Here is a 13,368-nt window from a genome sequence, read left to right on the forward strand (position 1 = left end):
TTGCACCATATGGCTAATACCATCCTCTAGATCAGTGGTTCTCAACGTGGAATACATGGTAAAACTTTTGAGGGGTACACCATGAGAGCTCAAAAGTTGCTAAGTGATTAATTTCTGAAAACTGAGTGATGAAGCGCAGTGCTGTAGTTCAGTACACGTTTGTCAATCCTCCCTCCCTTCCCTACCTGAGAGCCGAACCTACCTGAACAGCTGATCTCCCAGTCAAAACATCCATTCTAAGTGAGTGAATGTGACTTATGTGAAACAGGTTTTTCATTCTTTAACTGCTTTAAAAAATAAATATAGGAACAGGCTGGATGTTGAAGATGACTTTCAACTCTACCTTAGCAAGATAACCTCAACCATTGATAAATTGTGCAAGCGTAAATAAGCACAAGCATCTCACTGATTACCCAGTAAAATGTTTATAATTTTATAGGATTTGTTAAATTGTTTGTCACTCTGTGCTTATTGATATATGTAATTTATGAATACAAAATTTAATGTGTATATATATATATATATATATATATTTATATATTTTTTTTTATTTTATTCCCATTGTTATACTATAACTATAGTTTTATCTATCTATACAAGGGGTATGCCAGTTACATACACATTTCCAGGGGGGGGGGGGGTATGTGAAGCATAAAAGGTTGAGAACCACTGCTCTAGATCACAGATGCCATATATTCAAGTAGTGTGCAGTAGTTCAGGTCAATGGTGTACAGGTGAAGAAATGTTGAGGTCCAAAATGCTCTTCTTGTTCTTTGCATTATAACCTGCTACATTTATGGAACAAAAATAGCAGTCATTGATATAATACTGGGCTTTCCTGCAATAAAGGGAATAGCAAATGTCACATACACATGTATAATACACATTATGGGGGAGCTGAACGTTTATCTTAGTCAACTAATTTTATTTCAAAATATGCAGCATATACATTTTTCAAAATGATGTTGTATCCTACCTTACCTATCCAATGCCACAACATAGTTACCATAAATGTAACAAAATATATTTGAACTGTTCGCACAATTTTCACGAGTTGACACTATCAAAGATTCAGCATATAAAAGTTACATACAAGCAAATACCAGCTAGCATGACTGCACTAGAAAACACTTTGCAGGCTAATACAGCTAACTGGCTTGCAGGAGTGTGGTACCATACAGTTGGTTATGTTATTCTTATATTACCATTATTCACATGCAGTGCCTTGCATTTGTCAATATTAAACTTTGACTGCAACTTCTCAGCCCATCTGCATATTTTTTTTTTTATAGATCTTTTGAGTAGCATACTGTAATTAAACAGGCTGGCAATCTTTGTATGATCTGCAAACTTAGACATTAAACCTGATATGCCTTCATCAGTATCATTAATATTTATAGAGAATAATAATAGGCCCAGCACTAAAATACTGAGAAAATCCACTAATAACAGTAGTCCAGGATTATCAGTGTCCATTGATAATTTCTCTCTGTCTTCTCCCACTCAACCATCTCTAACTATAGCAGTAATTTGTCCTTATTGTCACACTGCAATTTGTACAGTAGCCTTTTATGTGAAAAAGTATCAAAAGGTTTTCTGAAATCCAAGTACACAATGTCGAAATTATCTTTTGCATCCAACTTCTTTGTTAATGCATCAAAATAAATAATGCATCCAACTTCTTTGTTAATGCATCAAAACAAAATAATCTAACCTTACTGGCAAGACAAAATTACCCTTTAGAAAATCCATGAAATGCAGCTACATTCCTGTCTGGATGGTGCTGCACTCTACTTCTTTAACCAGTGGCTGCATTATTTTCTCCGCAATAGAAGTTAAGCTAACAGGTCTGTAATTACTAAAGTAACCAGATGTCCCGGATTATGCGGGACAGTCCTGGATTTCGATCGTTTGCCCAGCATTACAAACTGTCCTGGAATATATCCCAGATTGGACACGTAGCCTCCATACTTAATGGCAAACACGATGCAAATCATTTGCATTATGTTCCGGGAACAAATGGTACAACGGAAAGTTTTTTCGATAGTAAATAAGCTGTGAACGTCAACAAAAACCAGCTGATCGTAGAAATGCTGAAAGCAATACTACAAGTTAAGGGCAATTTTGCTAATTCTTGTGAAGAATTTTATGAAGAAATAGCAAATAAGGAAGAATTATTAAGAAAAATTCACTCAGCAGAAAAATATATTTAATTAAATTATTTAATTTCTCTTGTTTTTATTGTTAAAAGATGTATGTATTTTTATTATTATTTCTCAGAAAAAACCTAACCTTTTTTCACTAAACAAAAATGAAAATCGATTAATTATATAATATTGTTGATAATATACCATAATTTACCCATAAGTTTAACTACATAAATAGTGTTAAGGCATTGTTTGATTTTATCTCATATCATGGCTACCTTCACAAGATACCAGGTACTGCACTACTTCAAATAAACAATGCTTCTCTAATAGAAGACTACTGTTATTTATTCTCAGTGGGCACCACCACCCAGACAGCACCATTTTGGAACTTGATGGCTCACTCATCGGTGGGCAGGCAGGTACCCTGGTAATGCAAACATGCCATCATGACTGTGAAGTTAATTCCACAATATGAGAGATGCCAAATGGTATAGGTAATAATAATATTTAGAAGACTAAATGCACATGGCATAATATGTTATGGGTTGAAATTAATTATATAATATTGGTATAAATACACCACAGTTTACCCATAAGTTTACAACATAAGTAGTGCTAAGCCCACAATATGAGATAAAATAAAATGAGGCCTTAGCACTACTTATGTAGTTAAACTTGTGGGTAAGCTATGGTGTATTATATAATTAATTATATATATTAATTATAATATATAATATAAATTATATATATTAATTATAATATATATATTAATTAATTATATATATTAATTATAACCAATATTATATAATTAATTTCAACCCATAACATACTCTGCCTTGTGCATTTAGTCTGCTAAAAGAAAATCGATTAAAAACATGACCCCGTCTAATAAGTGTTTTTTTTCCTTCTAATTACAATTATTTTTCTCAGTTCACATCCTTCATGCAACCTTCTGTTTGTTACATCGCATAACATGAGGGGTACTGTATGCTGAATTTCAGCCTTTTTGTGAAGAAAAAAAAAAAATATATATATATATACACACGTTGTATTAATATTAAATTAAGAGTTACATAGAATACCCATTTATATATATATATATACATATACACTGGTGTTCAAAGAAAGTGCATCACCTGGGAATTTAGGCGCCTCCGTAGCCAGGTGGGAAGGAGCAGCAGTGCATAGCACACGCTTCTTGATTAGACCGGGGTTCGAGCCCGTCACCACCAAATACGGAGGATGTGGAAAGGTCAGGGAATGACCACCGCATATCCCGGAGCAATATGGCCTTAGTTGCTAATGCTCCTAAAAACCAAATAACAGCTAACAACAGCCTGGGAATTTCACATTTCTAACTCTTTTTCATGATAGTATGTTACATTAATGACTAGCATCACAAATAGAAATATAAACAAAAGATATTTATTAATAGTTAAGGCAAAACTATGTAATATTAAACTATGTAATTTTTTTTTTTTTTTTTTTATGTAATATTTGACAGGTGCTCTCAAAAAATATTCCAAAATGAGCATTTGCAACCTTTATACAACAGTTTTGGTAAACACAACAATTATGGCACCTTCAATTTGCTTCAGTTTATCATTTTAAATGGAAAACAAAATGAAAAGATCCTGAAAATGGCCTAAAGATCCTGAAAATCAACAGCTGGCTAGAATTTTTTAGGTTATGTAGTATTTTACTTGTACGTGCACAATAGTTTATTTTTATCTATTGTTGACGGTAAACAAATTTGTATCAGTTTTTTTTAGAATGTCACATTGCATAAGCTTTGTTTTTAGAAGAAATGAATGCTCATGCAACACTAAAAATACTAAATTTATGAAGTGATAAGTTATCTGACTGGTAAAAACACTTCACAGGTGGATATGATTTAAAGCGCACTGTGGGTCCCAGGGCTGTCGTACAGTAGAGCAGGGATTGGCAATCTTTTCTGAGTAAAGAGCCATTTTTGATCTAATTTAAAAAAAGAGAGAATCCGAAAAGAAGGGCCACACCTCAGCTCAAGCTGGAGGGAGAGAGGGGTTTAAGAAATGGAATAGAGTGGGAAGGTGTTTCATTAAAAATATATTTATTTTGAAATATTATTTCTTAATTGAAAAAACGTAACAAACATCCAGTTAGGCACAAATTAATGTGACTTTTGCTATTGAACTTCTTGAGCGAGTAGTAGTAGTGGCATGTGATGCAAGAAAGCAAGTGTATGAGTTTATGCAGCATCAGCCAAAAAAATAAAAATAATAAAAATTTACAAAACAATCCCCTCTAAATGTTTGTCCAGTTCCTCCTTAAATTTATTTAACCTATCAACTTCCACAACGACAGATGGAAGTTTGTTCCAGCAATTAACCACCTGCTGGCTAAAGGCAAATTTCCGCACATTTATTATACATCTGTCCTTCCTCAATTTCAATTTACTCCCCCTTAGGTTCGTAATCTGAAAGTAGAAAAATCCCATCAGAATTCAGCGTGCTCAACCCATTCAAGGACTTATACACCTCAATCAGATCACCTCGCAGGTGCCTAGTCTCCAGCTGCTGCAATTTGCAGAACTTAAGCCTCTCCTGGTAAGAGGATCCCTTCATTCCCCTCACCAATTTTGTTGCCCTTCTCTGTACACATTCAAGCAAATCTACATCATTCCTAAAATGAGGCCTCCAGACCTGCATGCAGTACTCAAGGCGTGGCCTGACCATTGCCTTATACAGAGGGACAATCACCTCCTTTTCCCTGCTAGCAAAATTCCTATATCACTGCCAAAACCCCATGACCTGCCCTGGCAGCCTGTCTGCATTGCTCAGAAAACTTCATATCTGACTGCACAATTACTCCCAGGTCTTTTTCATTTTCTACCACCTTAAGTGTAGTACCACACAGTTGGTACGTTTTTCTGGGATTACTTCTACCCATATGCAGTACTTTGCATTTGTCAAGGTTAAACTTCAGTTGCCACTTCTCAGCCCATCTGCCCAAATTTTCTAGATCCTATTGCAGTAACGCACTGCCATTAACAACCCTGCCAACCTTTGTATCATCTGCAAACTTCGACACTAAGCCTGATATACCTTCATCAATATCATTGATAAATATACAAAACAACATTGGACTCAACACACCGAACCCTGCGGGACTCCACTAATAACATTAGTCCCCGAAGAACAGCACCCACTGATTACCACCCTCTGTCTTCTCCCACTTAACCATCCTTTTATTCATTGTAGCAACTTGCCCTTAATACCATTCTGCTCCAATTTGTACAGTAGTCTTCCATGCGCAACAGTGTCAAAAACTTTCCTCAAATCCAAGTATAAGATATCAAAATTATTTTTTGCATCCAGTTCCTTTGTAACCACGTCATTAATATAGTTCATGTTTGAAAATATTTGCCGACAGAAATACGTCGAACAAAAAACTGAGAAGTCCAAAAGCAAATATTTTCAAATTTATATACTTGTCCGATAACTACTCCACACATCAACACAATTTGGTCTTGCTTTTTCAACTCATCTATCGCCGTCCATTTGTGTAGAATTGCACGGGCAGCCTTTTGCCTTTACAATCTTCAATTTCAGTTTTAAAGCATTTTAGTCTTGCACTCCACATGTCCTTGATTTTTAAGCCCCCTAACTCCATTTTAAATTATGTTTCATGTGGGCTAAAAGTTAAAGAGCCGCAGGCTGCAGACCCCCTGCAGTAGGGTGACTCTTTGAACGCACGATATTTTTAACGTCAGCATGGCAACAAATGACGAAATTATCCACTTTATTAAAAACGCTATTCGGCTAACTCTTATAGCACACGTGGACTCTCAACTATATCACCAATTTAAAAATTGTCTAAATAGCTTATTTTTAAAAAATTCAATGTGTAGCTGGTAAATATTATATTTTTTAATTAAACAAATTCGTCCGATTTTTTTCGAACCAAATCTCGTACTAGTGTTAATTCATTTACAAGTTGAAAAGATTAACTGCAATGTTTCGCTGACCATTTGTATATCTTCCACTCACAACAAACTAAGCAGGGAAAAAAACATATTAATAATACAAAATTCACTTGCCTTGATAGCCTGAAATTACCGATGAACAAACGAATTAAACTTCGTGACATCTTTAATTATATCACAATAGGGCTTAGAGCATAAATTAAATCATGTACCAAAACACCACAGCCATGCAATAAGGAATTCATAGAGGAGAGCGCCTACTTCGTATCACAGAGTAGTAACATATCTTAATTCTATGTGCTTCTTATTAACTCTCTAAAACACCGAAATATAAAAGCACTGTGTGGATTAAAAATATTCTTCTTTTTTTTTCAGTACATTTTTACAGTAATTGTATCGTTATTTTAAATAATGAATTCTTTGAAATTCCGTACTGATATTTAGATTTTAAGTTTTTTGGCGAGCCAACTAAGCCGTTTACATGTACAATACTCCAAATTGGCTATGAGACCTTTCTGTCAGTATAGTAACTCAGTCACTTGGCCTCTGCTTGGAAATAAATTTCTGGGAGCAGTTTCAATCGATATTGAGTTAGCTGACATCGAGCACAGTTTGCCACCAACCCCAAAGAGTTGTTCCTGGTCTCTAATTTCCCAAAAATAGGAAAACCGATCCCTTGAACAAAAGGTTAGCTACAGACAAAAAGCACTAAAGGATCCTGTATAAAACTCTAGGATTAAGGATTTATCTGCGGTGACTTCTTTTTCGTAATGACATCACGGGATGAAAACTACAGTTTCCTACAGTCAAGCCACCCTCACTATAGACTGACTAATTCAGCCACAATGTAAAAAAACAAAACGCATGTGAATGTTCATTCTCGAGAAGAAATTTGAACCGAGCCATATTCATATGGTAGAAAGACAGCGATTGTGCAGTCAGATATGACTTAATTGTAGAAGAAATGGTTCATGTGATCTTTCTTATAATGAAGAATTCAAGTTCATTGTTAAGAAAATTTTCCGACTACTACAAATCTGTTGAATTAATCCACAACGTGTGATCTATTTATGAGAATCAAGCTGGCTGTAGAGATCAAACACATAACTACTATAGTTACCAATGGCAGGAATAGGCATGGAAACTCATGTCATCTCCGTTAAGAACAGTTTTCTTAACCCAAAACAAATCTTTAATGAAGAAGTTAAGGATACTGAGTCACCTGATGGGTGTGGAGGCATTATTAGTGACAGAAAAGATAAAACAGCGGTTGTAAACGTTGAAATTCAGAGGGATATAGAGCAAGTTAACAATAGCTGTGCTTTTAAGAAAAATGGCCTCACGAACAAGAGACCTTTGGAACTAAATCCCCGTATTATAATCTTTAGAGGCAAATAGGATGTTACAGAAAAGTAATTGCTAATGGAACTCTATAATCCAGATATATCTGGATATTTAGCGTACAAAGATGGAATTTTTAATGATTGCGTGGTGTATTTTTTGAGATTAAAAGGAATGGATCTGCTGATAATTGAATTTTGGAAATTTTTTGATATTTGCTGATATTGTTTATATAGGTTGGAGGACATATAAGTTAAAAAGTTAGTGTCTTGTTAGAAGAAGTTCCCGATGCTTACGATTTGAACCCCTTCCCGGCCGAACGATGCTACCAGGAAAAAACCAAAGCATTCCCGTTACTTTGATCATTTTGCTTTGCTGCTCCTGTTTCATTCATGGTTTTAATTATAAAAAAAATTGCATAAACTTACAAATAACAGTATAATAACACTACACTATCATATTTCCAAGTTATGCGATAAACTATTATGGTTTGAATAACGCTAGTAATTTTCTAGATGCGTAGCTAAATAATAATAATAAAAAAAAAAGTATATATATATATATACGATACGAAGTTCGCTCCAAAATTACTGGTAACAAATTGTTGTTGTTATTGGATTTACTGGGATTCGTGGGTTGGTAAAGCACACAGTGGAAGGATTTTTGTGGATTTACAGGATGACTGTTTTCTAAAGCAGATTGTTGGATAGGCAGCAAGAAAGATTAGTACTCCGGATCTGATTATCACCAGTGATCATTCATGCATTAAGACTCCATTAAGAATCTGAAAATAAAAGAACTACTAGGCAGCAGTGATCACAGTATACTGATGTGAGATTGACCGAAAGTTGTAACTAGAAAAACAAATGGTAAAGGGAAGGGACTTTACTTTCGTAAAGATGACTGGAGTGGTCTCAGACACTTTTAAATTTTGTACAGTAGGACTAACTAACGATGTTAGTTAATCTTACTGTACAGAAAAAAAAATTCCAACAAATTCTAAATGGGGAGCATTCAAGGAAATAATCATAGAAGCTAGGCTTTTTGTACCGATTAAGAAATACTCTTCAAGCGCCTTTGAAGTAAATCGATATCAGATAAACTAATGAGACAGAGTCGATGTTCCTATGTATGCTTTACAGCGCAAGGAAAATACAAACAGGCACCTAGATTATGTCAGTGAAGAAAATGAAGGGGACGCATATAAATTATCAGGTGATACAGAAGAAAGAGCATAAATATTTCTTCATTTATGTAAATACTAGAAGGACAGGGAAGAATTGCATTGGTTTAACTATGAATGGTATGAACATATGAATGGTTTAACTGTTGATCATTCTTTCAAGTTGCTGACAAACTAACAGCAAACTGAATGATTTTGTAATAACTGACAGGTAAATGGAGGAAAAATTATTAAAGCTAAATGTAAAAAGTCACCTGACCTGGATGAGTACTGTCCAATTATATCAAGGTGGAAGCAAAAGAGGTAAGCAAACCCTTCGCCATAATTATGAAGGCATATTTTGATCTTGGGGAGATCTCCGGAAAATATGTGAATATGTCTCCAATTCACAAAGGAGGATTAAAATGTGACATGAGTAATTATCGACCTATTAGCTTAACTTCTGTTCGAGGAGAAATTATGGGGTCACAGTTTAAAGAAGTAATGCAGTACCATATACTCGTATATAGAAATGCAATTATACTGCAACAGCATTATGGATTTTTAAAGGGTCGGTTTTCTGACCAATCTGACTGGATATAATATGATGCAGTAAAAAAGAAAAGGATATGAAAAATAACATTGAAACCATAGACAGTACTTGGATTTCAGGAATGCTTTTGATACTGTTCCATATAAAATTGAAGCAGTGCGGAAAAAAATGCAAACAATTCCATAAAGGAACGTTTAGTAGAAGACAGAGAATAGTTATTAATGGACTAATGTTGAAAGTGAATTAACATTAGTCCATTAATAACTTTTCGTGGACTAATGTTCATAGTGAATTCCTCATTCTACAATGCTGAGCCCATTGTTCTTTTCGATATTTATTAATGGTTAGTGATGATGGTATGGTGAAGTTCGCAGGGTGGATAATAACGGTTATCAAGGTAAGCTACTGCAACAAGATCTAGAAAAATTGGATAGATGAGCTGAAAAATAATAATTGAACTTTAACATTGAAAAATGCAAGGTAGTGAATTTGGGTAGCAGTAATCCTAGATGAACGTATCAACTAACTGGCACTGCACGCAATATAGTGGAAAATGAAAACGGATTGGGCTAATTGTGCAGTCAGATAGAAATTTCTTTGAATACCGAAAACAAGCTGCCAGGACAGCTCATGCGGTTTGTAGCATTAACCATTAGCAAAGGCAGGCCTCCGTAGCCGAGTAGTCAGGAGTGGGGGTGCAGTAGCACCCCCACTCCTGACCACTCCTAAGCCCTTTGAGAAAACTGGGATTCAAGTTCCTGACTGTTAAATATGGTCGATCTGCCAGACCGAAATGGACCAGCGGGGCAGATTATGGTCCATTTCCCTCAGCATGAATTGTTGAGGAGGCTTGCATTCTGCAGTGGGTTGATAACGGCTGCAGTTTACCTTTTATTAGCAAAGGCCCATGAAGCAAGAAAGCAAGCTTATATAGCATCAGCACAAAAAAATAATAATAATAAATAAATAAATAAAATAAAATAAAAATACACCCTTCTCATTTCACCCATCCACTCGTTCCAAATGTTTGTCTAGTTCTGCCTTGAATACATACTTAAGCTATCAACTTTTACAACGACAGATGGAAGTTTGTTCCAGAAATCAACCACCAGCTGGCTAAAGGGCAAACTTCCGCAGATCCATCCTACAACTGTCTTTCCTCAATTTGAATTTATGCGCTCTCAGGCGATTATTCTGAGCAATAGGAAGAATCCCATCAGCATTGAGCATGCTGAAACCATTCAAGGCTTTATATACCTCAATCAGATAACCTCACAAGTGCTTAGTCTCCAGACACTGTAATTTGAAAAACGTAAGCCTTTCTTCGTAAGAGCAACCCTTTGTTCCATGCACTGATCTTGTTGCCCTTCTCTGTACTCCTTCCAACAGCTCTATATCCTTCTTAAAATAAGGCCACCAGACCTGTATACAGCACTCAAGGTGACCATTGCCTTATACAAGGGGATAATAACCTCCGTATTTCTGTACATCATTGACAAGACACCATGAGCTATTTTTGCAGATCGTCTGCACTGCTCAGAAAACTTCTTATCTGCGTGCACAATTACCCTCCAGGTTCTTTGTCATTTTCACTCTCTACCACTGTCAGTGTAGTCGCACACAGTTGGTACGTTACGCTGGGGGACTACTGCTTCCCAAATGCAGTACTTCACATTTGCCAATCTTAAATTTCAGTTGCCATCTGCTCAACTCTTCTAAATTCTGTTGCAGCAGTGTACTGTCATTAACAATCCTGCCGACCTTCGTGTCGTCTGCAAACTTTGGCATTAAGCTTGATATACGATCATCAATATCATTAATAAATACAGAAAGCAACATTGGAGCCAACACTGAACCCTGGAGGACTCCACCAATAATATTAGTCCACGAAGAGCAGTGTTCATTGATTACCACTCTCTGTCTTCTCCCACTCAACCATCCCTTTATCCATAGCAGTAGTTTGCCTCCAATGCCACACTGCTCCAATTTGTGCAACAGTCGTCCATTTGCAACAGTATCAAAAGCCTTTCTAATATCCAAATACGTGATATCAAAATTATTCTTTGCATCCAGTTCCTTTGTGACTACCTCATAGTATCCAATCAAATTGGTCAGACAAGTCTTCCCCTTGACAAACCCCTGCTGTGTGTGAGCTATAATTGAAGTCTTGTCTAGATCCGCAGTCTCCAACCTTTCAGACCTCACGGATCACTAAACTCAAAATTTTGAATTCCACGGACCACTACCATGATTTAGATAAAGGACGAGATTTTCAACTTGAGTGTGGGATAAAGGATTCCATTCCTGCAAGAATAATTTCACTGACACGATCTGAGCAGAAGTTTTGAAACAGTAATCCGACCAAGGAAAGGAAGAAAAGGTGTCTCGCAGGTCATCCCATTTTGCATTCTTGTAATGCAAAACAACACGAGATTGGGAATTGTCATGAGATAAAGGCTGCATTGGAGAAGAGACAATCACCAAGTTGTGATCTGAGTTGCCTAAAGGACCTCTCACTTCGATCGTGTACTTAGAAGGATTGTTTGTGAGAAAAAGATCAAGTGTGTTGGCTGTATGGTTAGGATTGTCCGGTATTCTTGTAAGTAAATGAACAATCTGTGTAAGGTTATTAGTAATTGCAAACGCCTCAGTTTCTCGACCAGTTGGGTCGGTGTGAATAGAAAACGGAAGCTAGCTGGAGTTGTGAACATTAAAATCACCAAGGAAAATTACTTCTCTGTTAGGAAAGTTGGACTGGAGAAAGTCAAGTTACAAAGAGAGGAAGTCAAAGAGCTCCAGGTGATTAGTGGAGTTGGGAGATCAGTAGAGACAACAGATGAATTTGACACAATGAGGCACAGAGATTTTAAGCCAGAGAAGATCGAAAAGAGGAGATTCCAAATTACCAAGTCTGATAGGGAATATCGGAACGGCATATGCACAAATACCACCTTTGAAGCGAAAGGAATCATACATCGAATAATTTGGGTAACTGAGATGAACAGTAGTTGAATCAACAGATAACTGAGATTCTGTCAGAAAAAATACATGGGGTTTGGCAGACTGCAAGTGGAAATGCACATCGTTGAGATTAGAATTCAGACCACGTATATTTGTGAAATGAATTAGGAAGTGTTTGGGAGGTTTAGTTCTTTTCGCAGATAAGCTTACTGTATTAGTTTGACAATTCATGGTGTATTTAATAATGAGAAAAAGTAGGTGGGACATGCTGTATGAAGTAATGAAATTTTTGGATATGGCGTACACATGGTAAGAATATACCCAGATCCTTGACATAACGTGGCCTCGACAATGTCCCCCGCATACACGCTACTCGGACTCCCTCCAGTCACTATCTGACAGAGTAGAGGTAGCAAGATTATACACTAGCTGATCCGGAAGCCTCCTAGAGAGTTACCAATAGGTTCTGTCCGGTGTACTAACTAGCGGCCGGCCTATGAACACCGTTTTAGAACACTACCCTCGAAATGTAAGGAATATTGGATCTCGCCACGATGTTCATCATAACCTCAAAAGTCATCAATCATACTGCATGATGGAAGAGATAGGGATAGGAAGTTCTGCAAATTGCAGCACCATGGAGACTAGGCACCTGCAAGGAGATCTGAATTAGGTGCTTAAGCCTTTATGGTAATATGGAAAATAGGTTAGATACATGCCTAGATATAAATTCTTTGGGATAAATTATCGCTAAACTTGGTGCTGTTTGACATGACTCCTCATGCTTGCCAGCTATTATCAGCTTCTATGTCGTTGTGGAAGTGAGGATTGTGTTTGAAACGGATCGCTCATGCATAGAATATCTTATTTTCACAATCAAGTATAATCTTTCTTGCAATGAATTGGATCAGCATTATGGTGTACTTTGATCTATTATTAATTCTGTCTCCAAAGACCATCCATCTTGTTATAACTGGCATGAAAATGTAAAAGGTAGAGTACTACCTTAGAAGGTACTCAATTCTTCAAGGACAAAGTGGTTCCTCATTTGAATTATGCTTCATACCAAAGTTTTCCAGGTAATTGTGTTGCCTGAAATTTATTAATGATGGATGTCTTCATCACAGGTCGTAAACTCCATTATTGACTCTCCTGGTGGGGTTCTGTAATTGCATTAAAAGAAATACAGCTCTACACTGTCTAGGCAAACAGTAGCAAAAACATTATGACCATC

At 36.4% G+C, this 13,368-nt stretch overlaps 1 protein-coding gene across 1 annotated transcript in view; it reads right to left on the reverse strand.

Moving 5' to 3' along the window:
• The window catches only part of LOC150076717 (putative ATP-dependent RNA helicase DDX17), a 141,055-nt gene extending 134,711 nt beyond the window's left edge, over positions 1–6,344 (reverse strand). The window contains exon 1 of the mRNA XM_090386635.1: positions 6,232–6,344. Coding sequence (XP_090242761.1) covers positions 6,232–6,281 — 50 coding nt within the window. The 5' untranslated portion in view covers positions 6,282–6,344. The remainder of the gene's footprint in view (positions 1–6,231) is intronic.
• Between the last annotated feature and the right edge of the window lie 7,024 nt (positions 6,345–13,368).

The sequence above is a fragment of the Mastigoproctus giganteus genome, chromosome 12 (assembly GCF_048544385.1).
Source record: "Mastigoproctus giganteus isolate SK-2022 chromosome 12, ASM4854438v1, whole genome shotgun sequence".
Lineage (NCBI taxonomy): Eukaryota > Metazoa > Arthropoda > Arachnida > Uropygi > Thelyphonidae > Mastigoproctus > Mastigoproctus giganteus.